Source organism: Cyclopterus lumpus, chromosome 6 (genome assembly GCF_009769545.1).
Source record: "Cyclopterus lumpus isolate fCycLum1 chromosome 6, fCycLum1.pri, whole genome shotgun sequence".
Taxonomy (NCBI): Eukaryota; Metazoa; Chordata; class Actinopteri; order Perciformes; family Cyclopteridae; genus Cyclopterus; species Cyclopterus lumpus.
Window position 1 is genome coordinate 8,188,212 of NC_046971.1, and position 16,129 is coordinate 8,204,340.

General features: G+C 39.7%; 2 protein-coding genes across 3 annotated transcripts; both read right to left on the reverse strand.

Moving 5' to 3' along the window:
• Positions 1–8,000: 8,000 nt before the first annotated feature.
• Positions 8,001–11,183, reverse strand: bpgm (2,3-bisphosphoglycerate mutase). The gene is made up of 3 exons (XM_034535026.1): positions 11,077–11,183; positions 9,958–10,580; positions 8,001–9,533 (listed from the first exon to the last, which is right to left on the reverse strand). Exons 2-3 carry the CDS (start codon positions 10,556–10,558, stop codon positions 9,358–9,360), a joined length of 777 nt encoding a protein of 258 aa, XP_034390917.1. The 5' UTR covers positions 10,559–10,580; positions 11,077–11,183; the 3' UTR covers positions 8,001–9,357.
• Positions 11,184–12,025: 842 nt separating this feature from the next.
• On the reverse strand, positions 12,026–16,105 carry tnni4b.3 (troponin I4b, tandem duplicate 3). Of its 2 annotated transcripts, XM_034534979.1 has the most exons (8): positions 15,833–16,105; positions 15,166–15,213; positions 15,032–15,038; positions 14,566–14,610; positions 14,318–14,449; positions 13,495–13,584; positions 13,197–13,367; positions 12,026–12,759 (listed from the first exon to the last, which is right to left on the reverse strand). In XM_034534979.1, the coding sequence occupies exons 2-8, from the start codon at positions 15,174–15,176 to the stop codon at positions 12,667–12,669; spliced, it is 549 nt and encodes a 182-aa protein (XP_034390870.1). In that variant the 5' UTR covers positions 15,177–15,213; positions 15,833–16,105; the 3' UTR covers positions 12,026–12,666. The 2 variants fall into 2 exon arrangements, with proteins under 2 accessions (XP_034390870.1, XP_034390871.1); XM_034534980.1 differs by lacking the exon at positions 15,032–15,038 and having other exon boundaries at positions 15,166–16,105.
• Between the last annotated feature and the right edge of the window lie 24 nt (positions 16,106–16,129).

Consider the following 16,129-nt stretch of genomic DNA (forward strand, 5'->3'; position numbering starts at 1 on the left):
ATATATATATACCATATATATATATATATATATATATATATATATATATATATATATATATATATATATATGGTATATATATACACGCAATACATTTACCAAGCACTTATCATTCTTGATCCTACAAAGGTATGTAACACATACAGTGTCATCAAGAGGGCCACTTCAGTATCCTCCATTTGTTTAGTTATCTGTATCTTCTGAAGAGTAGCCCACCAACAGTGAGAAGTTGGTCATCAGTTTGGTTTTTACAATGGCCGACACCATATACAGTCACAAAGGCTAACAAACAGAGGCCTTTTCTAAAACATCCACTCCATGGGTAACAAGAGCTTTCCTGGAAAAGGACGACACTCTTTTACACATCCCTTCCCTGGAAAAACCCGGACAGTTATTTATTGAAACCCAAAATATCTTGTGGACAAAACATGTTCAGAGGTTTGGAGAGGTAATTGTTGCTATGGTCTAAAACATGATGATTTGTATGATCTGTCGAGTCCATGAAAAACGAGAGGTGAAAAACAGACTGGCTGGCACCGCTTTGTTCCATTTGGATTTATCTCAACAACTTTAAAATGGATTGAAAGTTAGCAGAGATCTTTATACTGTTGGTAATCCTGTGAATTGTTATCTAGCTCCACCAGCATCATCAACATTTTTACTTAACCAGTGAAATATCGTAACATCTATAAGAGCGATGGAACGCTTCCCTCTAGAGCCACCGTAAGGTTAACAGTATGCTAACATGCTAAACTAGGATGGTGTACATGGTAAACATATCTGCCAAACAACAGCATGTTAGCATCGCCACTGTGGGCATGCAAGCATGCTGCAGCTAGCGTTTAGCCCAAAGCACTGCAGATCGCTATACAGTAGCTGCTTGCATGTCTTGAGACTCTTATTCTTGTATCGTAGGATGGAATGATTCTTGGGATGAAGTAATATTACCACCAGATGCAGGTGTCCGAAACAGCACTCACCCCTCCTCCCCACATCTCTCATCATTACACAGAGTATCCCTCACAGTGATGGTAGGAGGTATTCCAGCTATGTGATCTCCGCTCTCATGTACAGTACCCACCTTGTACCATGAGGACATATCATCATATCATATCACGATGACCAACATTAGCATTAGCATTGTCATTGTCACCATCGTCATTGAGAAGAACCTCATTTGTTAGGTAATATTTCTTATAAAAGCATTTTGCATTGGAATTTCTGCATTCCATTCAACCCTAATCAAAGGGACATAATTCCTCTCCCAATAAAACGTGAGACAAACTGTTATCCATCCCTCCCTCACAGCTGTTCTTATATGGGACCAATTAAGGTCTGGGGATGACAAAGGCTGGTCTGTTTCTAAGCACTATGGACTCTATGGAGCAACAAACAAGAGCTGCCTGACCTGCAGGCTAACAGCTCGCAGACATGTCAGAGTTGGTATCCAGGCCTGTTTGGATTGGCCCCGGTCCAGCAGGGCCAGCAAAGTTCTGCATTTCTAAAACTTAAAAAACTCACCACTCTGGCAGCTACACAAATACCTTTTTTTCCCTACTTTTTTCACAAATGTGGACGCACCCACAGACACACACTGATACTCACCTCAACATAAGAGCTATCCCATCAGTCACCAGGCAGGTAATGGATTTGAGGTGTTTAAAATTATTCCTGCTCTAAAACTGAAATAAAACCAAATGTAAAGGCATAGCCCCCCGTAGATGAAAGAACTAATCATATTGGCGTTTTCATTTCGAGAGAAATCTCTGCCTGTTCCCTCAAAGCTCCAAATGCTCAACCTTGTAAACCTTTCATTTCTATGTAGGCAGCGTGTTGTAGGTTCTTATAACGTAGTGTTTCTGTCATGAATCTGAACCAATTCCACAAATCATTCCCACATGACGGGTACCCAGGACAGTTTCTTGTTCATACATCTGTCACTGATTTGGCTCATCTGGATAAACTGAAGCACCTTTTTTCTTGACACCTCTGCACGGTCACTCTGCTCTCATGCAACTGGAAACTCGTCGTTGGCTTACCGATGGCCAAGTGCTTCCCCTAACATTCACCAGACACTGCTCATATATATTCATATTGATGTTGGCATTGGCATGGATGTGAAATGTTGACTTGTGCATTATACCTAAATACAACATTTACATTTCAGTATTTCACGGCTAGCTACCTAGAGCAAGTTGTAATTGGAAGCACACAAAGACACCATGACACAATAAGGCTTTTAAAATATATTCATTTTCAAGACTGTGATTAGAAGATACTACAACTCTCCTGTCTGGGAGTTAGCTGTGGCGCTAGCTCCATGAGGTAATTAGCTTAGCTTAGCATACTGGAAGCAGGGGTCACACAGTGAGTCTGGTTCTGTCAAAAGTTACAAAAAATATGCCTTCCAACACATCTAAAACTCACTAACATGTCTACAACATGTCTCATTTACTTAATAAGTGCACAAACACAATGTCAGTCCACCCATCATAGTGCTGCTATGGTGACGTTACTATTTCAGCCCACTTACAGCAAGTTTTCTGGCATATTTAGGGGAAATCTACTTAATATATTATGTGTGATGTGATGTGATGTGCGATTTAGGCAGTGACTACTATTGAAGGCATGAATTAATTAACCATACTTTTAAAGCTTAACTACGTGACCTATTACATGTTAATAATGGATACAGCTCTCAAAAAGAAACAGTTTGCTTTTGGAAGTATCTAATGCCAGTGTTTCCCATCAAAAGGAGTTAAATCACACTAAGCCCACATTTTAATCCTTTGTTTCTGAAGCCAACAAGGATTTAGCCTGAGAATTCCTCAAGTGGTCTACTGAAGGTTATTATAAGTCTTATAAGACATAAGTGCTCGGTATGTAATACAAAAGTTAAAAGCCTTCCACTAAAAGCCCCATAATTACATGTGTGTCTTTATTCATACCATCATTGTGTACACACCATATGTACTATTTGTATATTGTCTGGCTTCGTAATCACTGGCTCGATGATGGTGTATTTACAGAGTGTCTGCAATTGTATTAATCAGACATCAAAAGGAGGCAGAGTGAAGCATTCGGCTCTGATGCATGATTTACATTTGGTTTGGCAGTTACAGTAGGTCTCATATCTTCAATCGGGAAATGTTCTGGAAAGACATGCACGCAGCTGGATATTAGTAACTTTACAGCGCTCTCTTTCTTTATCTCCCTCTTTCTTGAATACAATGTGTGCATGATACAAAAAGGAAACCAGAAACCTAATAACTGAATTAAAAAAAATACTGTTGTATCTCTACTAATTTACTACTCTATAGCTAGCTATAACTTTATTGTCTGCTCGGTGTACTGCTCACCAAGCTAGACATATAACTGAGGCTAATGTGAGTGCTAATAAAATCTTCTGTATAAATTAATGTGTTGTGCTTTTCAATGGGTATTTAAAAGAAAAGTTCAGCATTTTGAGAAATTCAATCAGCATTTCTCAAAGAGTTATATGACTTATAGTTTAACACAAAGACTAGGAGCAGATGGAAACAGCTAGCCTGGCTCTGTCAAAAGGTCTAATTAAATCCTGCAACACCTTGTGTCTATTTCTTTTATTTATTGAAGAAAAAGAACATGTTTAAAATTGACATATTGCCATAGTACAGGGGATTATAGCGCAGACTATTTATGGGCGGTTTGTTGCAGGCAAACAGATCATTGACCAAGAAATAGCACATAACCACCCTGTCTAACGATGTGTCATTTTACACATCTGGTTTGGGTTTTTAGGGACAATATAACACATTTGACAGTAAATCTATACTTTTGTGAATCCATCATTATTATATTCTCCAATATTGTCTTTCAGTAAAGACTTCAGAAGCCAGCAGCTGTCTTTGACCTTTAATGGAGATGTTTAACTACAGGTACATACTGAAGTGTAAAGCATTTGACTTGTCAGGTTGTTATACTGGTGAATACTATGTGATGCTTCTATTGAAATGTTCACTTAATAACAGCTGTATAATATACATGTAGGTCCCTTAAACAACTCTACAGCCTAAAATAAGATACGGTTTGAGTTCAAAGATAAAGAAAGGGCTTTAACACACTTATAGATAAACAGTTGCGTTTGCAATCAATCAAAAAGAACCGCAGCTGCTTTCTCCACATGACCAAACATGGTCACGTATGAAAAAGTCCCCGACGAGGAAACAAATTCCACACAGTTTACAAGCCACAACATACTGTAGTGGTGACCTCCTCTGGTGCTCATTGAAATGTGTGTGTACAGTTTGATTGAAAAGCAGAGTTTGTTGCTTTGTGGTCGGTAACCATTGACTGGTAAAGTGGAGATTTGAAAGCATCTAAACATCTCTATCAGATTCAGATTCAACTTCATTGTCGTTGCACAAGTACCAGGACAACGAAATGTAGTTTAGCATTGGGCCAGAAGTGCAAAAAAAGAAGCAGTAAAAGTGCAGCGCAATGTTCTAGATAAATAGCAGTATAGATATAAACACCTCTATGCAGAGTTAACAGGCTCAACAGGGCCTTCGCTCAGGCTCTTCGGCTCTCCACTCGGTGCTCTGCGGCTCAGCTTTGTTTTAATAAGCAAAAGTACACAAGGAGTCCATCATCAGCTGACAGGTGTACCTTAAAGTGGACATTGCTGCTTGCTTGCTATGTTTTGTCCATGATAACAATGTTAGAGTCCGAGTGATCGTTGAAACTGGAATAAAATGTGTTTGGTGACACAAGAGGCTAAATGCATCTAAATTTCAAGCAGGGTTTTAGTTTCCTCCTCGACTTAATGGAAATAGATGCAGCTATGTGCACTCCCTGTTCTGCATCCCTTCAGCTGAAATGTTGTACTCTGCCTCCTTTTAAGGAAGTACACAGGCAGTGTTAGTTGTAGTGTCCCCGTTTGGCAAGGTGCAAGGCCATAGACAGTAAGCATGGTTTACTCTAGGAAATACCTGCTGCTCTACAAAGCAGCAATCCAAGAATAACTAATTTCCATTATGATTGCTCATGTTCACCTTTCCATAACGCTGCTGGGAGACAGTAGGATAACGGACTATGGCTGCGAGAAGGAGTTTTTACAATATTATAAAGTGTACACAGTGGAAAAGGAACAGCTGGATATCCAAACAAATAAATCAGACTTCTAAATCATTCTCGTATAGGAATGTTATTTCTCCTTAAGCCAGCCTTGATGGCCGACTGATTGCTGATGAATGACTCCATTAATGTCAGAGCCACTAACACTCACCTCTACCCTCCTGTAATTTGCTGATGTGGAAAACCATTTCCTCTTCTATTTAGAGCGTCCCACCTGCACAACTAGCGAGCAGACGGCATCCTTCTCTGTCAAACCCAACACTTTTGAGCGACAAAGACTCGTTTGTGCTCAGAAGAAACACATTAGCAGCAGAATCTCGTACATGTGTATACTTTTCTCTTTTGGCCAATTGATTCACAAACTCTTTTTTTAACGAGAACCTTTGGACTCAAACTGTTTAAAAATACCTCAGGACAGATAATATGCCACTCTCTCTTGTCACCGGCACCAAGCAGACATTTGTGTTTTTAGCAAGCTGATTTGATGCAGCTTTTTCAAAGGGGGAGACAAAAGTCTCCAGCTTAACATGTCATAAAAAAACAAATGTGTGATCGCTTCTTCATTGTATTGTTGTCGTCAGACTGTGTGCTTTCACACTCACGCAGCTGTTTTCACTCTCACGACTCGAAATCATCTTTGATTTAACCGAGAAGGGGAGAAGATGCTCTCAAACCCAAACATGTGTCCAGTCCCCAACGAGTCTGTGGTCATAAACTCACACAACCGTGGTTGGAGCCTTTATCTTCAATACCATCTGTGGAATAGGAGTCTGACTTGGCACGTCCTCCACGCCAAACTGCTTTTCCACAACCACACGTCTGCTCAATGTACAACATAAATCTAAGCCAAATTATAATATTCACAGACTGAGCAGATGCAAGTGCCTCAAAGACACCAATTTGTAGAGGCATACCAACTAAATGCATGTGTTTCAGCTTATAATTGCTTCATGCAGGTCCTGTCTTCCTTGCACTATTTGATGTATGCAGTTTGGATGCAGTGCCTTCTGATTCCTGTCCCTCTTCAGAAATATACTGAACGACACAAGCTTTACAGTTTCAACTTTTCCAGAACCTCATAAGGAGTTAACTGGATGACCATCGAGAGAAAGGATTTATTGACTTGTATTGCATTAAAACAAGTTTGGCAACATTTTAGAATGTTTGGATAACAGAGTTATATATATATATATATACTGTATATAGAGAGATTTTGTTGAGCGAATAAACAATTTAATGCCATTTGGTCCAGCTGTTCCTCTGCCAGAGGATGACCCTTCTGAAGCCAGCGGACACATTTGCGTAAAGAGGGGAGAAACTTCTACATCCTGTCCGGTCCTTTTAACATCTGCTTATTCTCTGCTTTTTCTCCAATTAATTTCTTTTAGTGAGATTCATTATATGTATATGAATACTTCCCTTACAACCTTTCAAAAGCATAGGTCTATTTGTGGTGTATCCAGATTAAATCAGATGTCAACTAGTTTTCCTAAGAGGAGTAGAGGACTAAGTTATCTACATCACATAAAACCTAAGTTCTGTCAACAGATAAGTTACAGTCTGTTGAATGTAGAGCATCTGCTCTTCATCGAAACCGGCTGGTTAAGTTTCAGACTCGAGCCACACGCCTCCCTTGTCATGACACCAAGTCATGTTTGGAGACCAGCACAACTTTAGTCGTCGTTAGCGCCGGTAATTATCTGCTCCACTCTGATGACAAATCTCCAATTCTTCCATAATAGCCACAGACCACAAACATGTAACAACCCTCTCTCTCTCTGCATTAACTTAAGTTATTTAGCATCACACATTGTCATCGTCAAACTTACCAGGCCGGCGGACCAAAGGGATTGTTCTTGCTGGAAATCAGCAGAGGGAGAGCAACCAGAGGTTTATAAGCCCAGGATGCAGCGGCCAGCCCCGCCTGCTGAAGCTCTCAGTCATGTTCTGTCTGTGTGTGTGTGTGTGTGTGTGTGTGTGTGTGTGTGTGTGTGTGTGTGTGTGTGTGTGTGTGTGTGTGTGTGTGTGTGTGTGTGTGTTTAACTTTAGGGATGTGTCTACATTTCAATTGAATTGATTCCTCTAGTTTACACACATGATTATTTCTGAGATTATATATTACCCTCGGTAATATACATTTGATAGGTTCTATTAGGATATGCTCTTTAAAAATTACATTGAGCATAAATCAAAGTCTTTCTGAGAAGATTACTTTGTCAGCATGGTTTTCTTTCTGGCTACATAACTTGTTGGATATAATGCATAACAGTTTTCTGAGTAGTTGATGAAAAACGTATTTTATATAATTCTGAAAACAATTCATGGCAAGTTCTCTTGCACTCATTCCCCTGCTCGTGGGAATGCATAATTGTTAAGAAATGTAAAATGACAGCTGTAGTTAAGATGCCTGACTGAAATGACATGCGAAGTGTGTGATCCATACAGTATCCTGTAATATCTACCAGGATACATGGTGTCATTCCTGCCACATAGATGGGAATAAGAATAATGTTGACGATCGTTTCCATTGAAGAGCGTTTCCATCCAATTAGAGGGTTTCTTCCTGGCTCAGCCCCACTGGTTTGGCCAAATTACAGAAATGTTTGAGAAATGAGGAGCCACTCCTCTGGATCCATCTGTGGTAGCCAGACAGAGTTGTTTATTGTTTCCAGTGGGCTCAAGGCGACCAGAATCCAAATTGCAGGCACATGTTTACTTCTCAAACAGCATTGTTGTTTGTTCTCTAATTTGTTTCTGTTGCTCCATTAAACAATTTATATCCAACTTTATGTCAGTGTGACATCTGGCACGCCTTCCTGTTGTGAAATGACCGGGCGTCAGGAAGAATGAAGATTGAAATTGACACAAAACGCTGAAATAAAAAAGTATTTTAGGAAAAGTTAAATTCCCTTTTATTTCATCATGCAGGCTCTCGTATGGTAAGGTGTGAACAGCAGGGAAGACAATAAATAATCCATGAGATTACAAATATATCAGTATTTTTCCTTTTAGTAGCTACAAATGCATCATCGTAACTTATATCTCCTCAGTTGACCTAACAGACCAGTGTACAAAATGAGTGGCAGAGAAACAAAAACAAACAATCATGACACACAAATGATGCAGTGCTGTCATCATCAAGGACATTAAAGTATCCAATGCCACACACAGCAGTAACATACAATGACAATAATGTGCAGACTCAAAAAGTGGTTTGTAACATTTTCAAACATGTTAACGTGACATAAGCAACATGAAATTGCACATGTGTGAATTTAGTAATGGTATTTTTACCATTCACAGTTGTTGCATTTAATTAGGATGGGGATTATTTTTATTTTCTTAATGTAAAAACTCAAAACCCAAACGTACAAAGCATAAAGCAGTTATCACCAAATTGCCACAGTGTTTTTAACTCAAGCTATTTCATTTCACAGTTAATGTGCTGTATGAACCTCATGATAAAACAGCTTCAGCAATATTGCTTACTCTTACCGAGTAGGCTCTTTAATAGTATGAGTTACTGTGACAGCAGTTTAGTAGATGGTATGAGTTTGCATATTTACAGCTTTTCTGTGGCTCAGTTTTACCCCATTCTTGGAATGAACAGCCTGGCAATCAATTTCTAAGAGGTAAGATTTGTTAAAAGGAGTGCTTTCATAAAAAACTAAAATCACCAAATCACCACAAGACCTGTTTAATGCTCCTTAAAAGAAACTTTTATAAAAAAAGTACGTAGTTAATATGGAAGGCACATGTTTAAATGCTAGGGAATACTCTTAAAGCTCATCAATGTACCAGGAAAGTATCTTTTAGAAAGGAGCGTTTTTCCTTGAAGATTTTTCAGCTTCACCAAATTACAAGTAATCAGCAAGGTGGAGTCAAAAGGTAAATAAATAATGAACCACTTTAGAGTCACCATACAGGCATGCGTGGTAACATTTAGCTTAAACATCAGAGCGTACACAAAATACAACTCAACACAGCGCTGAAACATTTACAGTACAGTACAGTACTTCCTCCTGCTCCTGTCGGACCAGTCTGACCTATGACACACTTTCTGTATCCAGGTCACGACTTCACATACAGCAACTTTACACCTTTCCTTAGAATCGTGTTAACAATGTGCTGTTGTTATTGTAATATGTCATATATTTTTATTTGAGTCTTTTCAAGAATTTTCACTGTACCGGTACCTAATAAAAGTGCACACAGGCAACCAGATCAGACAGTTAAGTGTGTTCAAGTTGACGGTTTGGCTTTTCCCTGGTCCTCCACCTTTTTAATTGCCGCCTGAATCTTCGCCTGGTCTCCCAAGAGCTGTCGAGGTTCCACAGGCTGGAGGTTTTCATCCAGCTCAAGCAGCACAGGTATCCCTGTCGGTAAAGTCACACGGGCAATATCCTCATCCGATATACCTGTTGAAATAAGGAAAGTTATATTAAGATAACACAAAACATACGAGCCACAACCAGGCTTGATAACGAACATACATGAATGCTGTAACGGAAGCATGTTGATAAAAGCTCCAAAATATTAATTAAAAGTCCATATGTGTTAAGTTAAGGGGTGTCCTGTGGCGCAAGGAGCATCCAAAGCTTACGAGTGTGATGAAAGGTCAGCGTGGACTTAATAGCCATCGCCGAATGTAACATAAACTCACTGGCCTTTTTACACAAGTTCAACTTTCCATTTGTGGAACTGAAATATGTCCTTCCCAATTCAATGGCTGATGACTAGAAACAGCAGCCCGTACAACAGCAGACTGAATGCATTTACCGCACAAACACAAAAGCTGAGAGAGCACTTTTTAGAATAGCTTGGCTCAGTTCAGTAGCATACCTTCCAGGTGTTTCAGCAGAGCTCTGCAGCTGTTTCCATGAGCAGAAATCAGCACAGTCCTGCCTTTCCTTATCTCTGGCACCACAGTGCTGTTCCAGTATGGCAGCATTCTGTCCAGCACCTCCTTCAGGCTCTCTGCTCGGGGAAGGTTCTCTTTTAGTACGTCACAAGTGGTGTATCTGCGGTCATTGTAGATTTCCAGGAAGTGAGGGTGGGATTCATCAATCGGAGGTGGAGTGATTGCGTAGCTCCTTCTCCACAACTTCACCTTTTCCTCTCCATGTTGCAGAGCCATCTCTGCCCGGTTCAGGCCAATCAGGGAACCATAGTGGCGCTCGTTCAGTCTCCAGGACTTGACCACAGGGACCCACTCCTGACCCATGGCCTCCAGCACCAGCCATGCTGTCTGGATGGAGCGGCTGAGTATCGAGGTGAATACTAAGTCGAACTTGTAGCCCTGCTCCTTTAGGAGTCTTCCACAGTCCTGGGCCTCCTTCACCCCATCCTCGCTCAGCTTCTGGTCAACCCAGCTGCAGAAACGGTTCTCTTTGTTCCAGGCCCCCTCCCCATGCCTCAGAAGAAAGAGTCTGTACTTGGACATCCGAAGCACCAACAGCAGAAACCTGCACACATTCAGCAGAAATTAACTAAATAGTTGTGCAGTTAGTGAAAAACAAGGGAAATTATACTAATTAATTACCATTCGTTTACAGTTTTCAGTGTATTATCTCCACTTAGTCACAGATCAGTGTATCTGATCTGAGATCAGGAGCAGATAGTGCCAGCAAAAAGGTCAGAGGTTGTCTTATAGTGACAGATAGCGGATATATATACCGTTACAGCGGTTAGCTAACGTTAGCTTTATTCTTAGGCTGGACACAAGACAATTATCGATATCGTTTGCAGAATAACTATGCGAACATTTCATAGGATGATGCTGCACTGCTTGTGTACCAGCCTGAAAGGATGGATGGACGCGTTTCTATGTAGTGTATACCGTTTATATTATGGCCGCTCAGGCCAAGGTAAATACAAGTCCAACGTTAAAAAAAACATAACGACAGGCATGTGGCAAAGTCGTCCCAAAACAATCAGAATATTGTAAAAATGTCGACTTACCCTGTGTGCGTTTTAAATCCGGCCTGAAAGTAGCTGGAACAGTCGTAAATGTGCGGCCATGTACAGCAGTTGTTACCCTGAACGTTGATGAATGACAATCCATCCCTCCAATCAGAGGGGCTGATATCACATGTGGGCGGTACCTTTGTCGAATGGTATGCCCATATTAGGAGTGGTTGTAGCGGGGAGGCACGTTCCCCCGTAAAGGGAGAAGGAGGGTGATGAAGGGGCGTGACCGTCCACCAACCGTTGCCTCTTAGACATGGGTCTTGAGGAGGTACAGTAGCGACCGTTAGCTGTTGATGTTATTTTGAATGGGCTTTGTGGGGTCTGTAGGAGAATGCCTGCAATTTAAGACAACTTTGTTTTCAGGCGGAGGGAAGGACAGTTTAACCTAACGTTAACCCAGCTGTATTACCCGCCTATTAATGCAGGTGCGTTAAGGGACTGGGGAGAATGTAATGTCCGCGTCAAAAGTTAAAACCAGGCTTCCATACATTTAGCTTAACTAACTAATTGTTGCATTGTTTCACATAACTTACACTCATTGGCCTGTGTCACAAAAAGTAGATTTACATAATTTCACGCTAACGTTACAATAAAAAGTTAGGTAGTAAATGCAATGCAGTGAATATCTTTTTGACTAACAAGATTTACCTTTTTTAGGAAACTAATTGAGAATGTGTGAATGGATTTTTGATTATTCAAGTAACCATCAGATTTATGCTTAAATCATAAAACATGCAATATTGTTATAAAACAGCCCCAATATTTTATTTTAAACATTTGTCCACAATAATCTGATACACCAGAGATGTTAAAGGGAGAGCTACCATGATAAAAAGCTGTATATGACAAGATCTCTGATTGTAGACAAAATTATGATGAAATACCGCCAGACAATAGTGTGATTCATTCAAGAGGACACACAGGATTTTAGTCTGCGCAACGTCATTTACATTTTATTATTGGATACACAATTTATAACACTGCTTCTTCTCATCATAATGTCTAAGACACATCATTTTCAATGTTGCTCACCTAATCTAACTCAATGAACACTTGAACCCAACATCCATTTTTTATTTTCTCAGAAACACAAGTATACACAGAAATGTTCTTCTCTGTGTTTTATGTTGTTATATAAGTCCATGGTTCAAAAGACACTTTAGTTGGCGATACGGGCATGCAAGTTATAATTGACCACAAATCTGCAATGTCTCTGAGTCTTACCTGTTTATTAATGTTTACGTGGAGCAGATGTCAGAAAGCGAGCCAGTTACATGACTACAGGTAACCTGAACAGCCAAAACTGGAGCTGAGTTCATGAATTCATATAGATGCTAAAACTATAAAGGCAATATAGTGCTCATATAAGTGCTAAAACATAGGTTTTTCACAATATGTCATACATTATGTAAAAATCTATATGTATTGAATTAATTATTATTCAGAGTTAAACTCTTTCACTGTTGTCTTGGTCTTTACCTGATTCTCTTGCATTATAAAGTAAACAGCAGTCACATGTTTCACTGGTTCCACCTGTTTTAGAGCAGCAAATATCTTTCACAGAGAATTCTGCCACAAAATCTACTGCCCGGCATTAAACAGCTTCTTCCTGCCCTCCATACCGGACTTGGACATGGTGTCAACGTTCGTACGCCAGTCGGTCACTTCCTCTTTCTGCGGGGTGAAAAGATAAGCATTTTTAAATCAGCTCAGTCCGACTAAAACACCACTCAAATTCTGTCCAACTGCATTCTTAGTTTAAAAAAATTATAATAATTAAAACCTCTTCCCAATTGTATCAGTCTACTTTCTACTGCAAAAGGTCAGCAGTTTTGGGGGGGGGGGGAGTTGGTCAAATGTGTGATCCCCAAAGTTAAGATGATATCTGCAACCTTGTTTGCAAACAATGTGTATTGAAGAAAAGGTATTCTGTTTAAGCTAAACTTCCAAATCTTCCAGCGCACTGTCAACTGTAACCTATTTTATGTGTTTTTAATGTTTTTTGTGTATCTAATGTACACAGGACTGGAAAGCAGCACTTAATGAGCGGATTATCCTCAGTGAACTGAATTGAAGTCCACATCATGTTGTGTATTAGTTAAAGCCTTTACCTTTTCCTCCTCTTTCTTCACAGTCTTCAGGTTGGCCTTGAAGTCCACGGACTCTTTGACCTTAGCGCCCAGCAGAGCTCCCATCATGGCGTCAGCGGACACCCTCACCCTCTTCAGAGCCGGCCTCTTCTTGCCCTTCAGCCCAATGATCTTCTGAGACAGGTCCTGTATCTTTTTCCAACACAAATGACAAACGGTGCACCCTCAGCGGTACCAAAAAAAAATCTTCCAAATCCCAATGAATATTGTTGACATAAAAGGAGAGAAATCAAAACCGTTATTCACAAATACTGCTTACCTCGGTAGTATTTTTCTTCACTTTAGAATCAATGTCATACCGCTCTTCATCAACCACGTCAATTTTCTGGACCAGCTCTTTGCAAATATTCTGTGGACACAAACACCTTTGATTTATTCTACTCGTTTGAATACCAATTGGGATGAAGGGTTTTAAAACGATGCAACATAGAATACCACTCTTCACAGCTCTCTCCTCCAGTCCACTACGCTTCGTTCAACAAACCTTTTCGGGGTACCACCCTGATGACGGTAACATGGCCAAAAACTTTGTGCCATGTGTTTTTAATTTTGATGGACTTTCACTGAATCTTAAACTGGTCTGCACCTCAGTGTGTGCGCTCTCAAAGTAAGCACCTTGTTTTTTTTAAGTATACCATAATATGAATTTATATACATACATGCAGAAGTTGTTGAATTTGTACGATGTGCAGAGGAATCCAAGGACTTTGCTGTTGATAGTTTCTATTAAAACTGTTGACATTGTGGTATGTGGACTCAGACTGAGGTGTTTCTTGGCAGGACCCCCTGCTGCTGAGGTTTTTAAATGTCATTTTAAAGGATTTGAGTACCACACACTAAATTACATTCACCTTAATTGTATTTTGTTGGCAGCAGCAGTCTAAGTGACATATATCTCAAAAAGCAAAAGTAATTGTTTGTGGCTGGATCCCATTAGGTGTAGGTGTGGAAAAGTCATTTTTGTTATGTCATTTAATGATGAACCTCTATAGAGCCAAAATACATGTGGATTGATATGCTTTATAATTAAAGTAGATTTATAATGAGAAAACAAGTATGTAATGATCACAATCTGAATGTACCTGTAGATCCTGCAGAGACATGCTTGACAGTTGGAGTTCGGGGACTCTCTCAGAGAGGGTTCTCTCTCGTTCCTCTTTTCTGGCCTGCTTTTCATTGTCCACCATCGTCATGGCCTTCTTCATCAGTTTGGTCTGGTTGCACATACATGAACAGAATTACGCCCCAGCCAACCAGACAATGAATGGTTTACAGCACCTAGAGATGTGTTCCGGCACTACTATCCAACACGCGGTTACACAGAACATACCTTCAAGAAAAGTCTGCGGGATGCAGAGATCTTTGGCTTTGGTTTCTGGAAAAGAAAACGTTATAATGTCAGATTTCTTATAACTTAACTTAAAATATCCAACAGTACACAATTTCCCGGTGTTGGTTCTTCTGTACTGTTTTACACATTTATCATGGTATATAAAATATATAAAATATAAAAACATTACATTAAAATAAAATAGAAATATGATTCAACAAATACTAAAGTTTCATTATTACATGTCATTTAGCTGACGCTTTTATCCAAAGCGACTTACAATCATGTTATATTCATACACTGTAGACACAGCTACAGGGTTAAGTGTCTTGCTCAAGGACACATCGACTAGGGATTGAACCGCCAACCCCTTGATTGGAAGACGGACCTGCTAACCACTGACCCACAGTCGCCCCTAAAGTGCAATATTTAGTCCCACAACTGATGCAATGAATTAATAACTCACTGAAGCCCTGTCCAGTTAGGAAGTTGGTGTCCACATTTCAAGAAGAGAAAGAGAAAAGGTGCAATTTGTTACATTTTAGAATGTCTTGTCGTGTGTGGTGTATAAATGAGAGGTAAATGAGACACGGTGCTTACCCTTCAGACATGGTTGCAGCTATATGTGTCTCCCCCTGTTAAATATATCTTTAACACAAAGGATAAAATAGAAAATTTACTGTGAAAATAAAAGCAGAATGCATCACTTCTCATTGAGAAATCCTCTATACTATAGGTTGCAGTTCCAAAGCAGAGGACACAAACATTGTGTGACATTGTCGAAAGGTCAAACCGAAAAATACTCATAAGTAGTAATCAATCATCACCATGAGGGTAGGATCCATGTTGTTTTTGTTACTTTTTAATTTAATAAGCACAATTCTTCCATTCCAAACCTACACTACAGTTAAATGACACTACAGTTAAATGACACTACACAATAATAATAATTATATTAATATTAATAGTAATACAAGAATAAAGACTTAAATCCAATCCACACTGATATGTGATGTTAATAACTTCAGCCAGCTGATCTCAAACCTGAACAGTGAAGAGTTTCTTTAAAAAAAATAAGATTTCTTTAACTGACATTCAGTTGTACAAAATTATAACAGAAATTAACATAAATGCATTTTCAGAGGGAAAGAAAAGCCTGCCTTGCTTTTGAATACAGATACATTTGGAGTAGCATCAGTCCTCTCAATTCATAGCAAGTGTTGTAACAAATTCATGCTCTCTACTATTTCAAAATAAAAGTCCTTACCCTCTTCAGCGGGTGACAAATACTCACAGGCGTCTTTTTCTGAGACGGGAAGGGCAGAAAGACGCTAGATATATAGAATCCAGCGCTCATGTGAGTGGCTCACTAAAATAGACCCTGTGTCCTCACCATTCTTGCACAAGTCTGAGGTGTGAAGTCTTACTGGGTCCATCCACATGTGATGCTTCTTCACTTAGTCCCTTCTGTCTTGGAGGCAGCTTTAATCCAACAAAAATTACGTGTGAAGTGAAATTGGATCCCACGTAAAAATGCAAAGTGATTAATAGATCACACAGTGGA

Coding starts and splice junctions, on each gene's coding strand:
- bpgm (XM_034535026.1), bottom strand. CDS start 10,558: ATGTCCAAGTACAGACTCTTTCTTCTGAGGCATGGGGAGGGGGCCTGG. Junction 9,534..9,957: donor TCTGCTGAAACACCTGGAAG/GTATGCTACTGA, acceptor TTATTTCAACAG/GTATATCGGATGAGGATATT.
- tnni4b.3 (XM_034534979.1), bottom strand. Junction 14,450..14,565: donor CCCGCAGACTTTTCTTGAAG/GTATGTTCTGTG, acceptor ATGTGCAACCAG/ACCAAACTGATGAAGAAGGC. Junction 12,760..13,196: donor TGAAGAAAGAGGAGGAAAAG/GTAAAGGCTTTA, acceptor TTCACCCCGCAG/AAAGAGGAAGTGACCGACTG.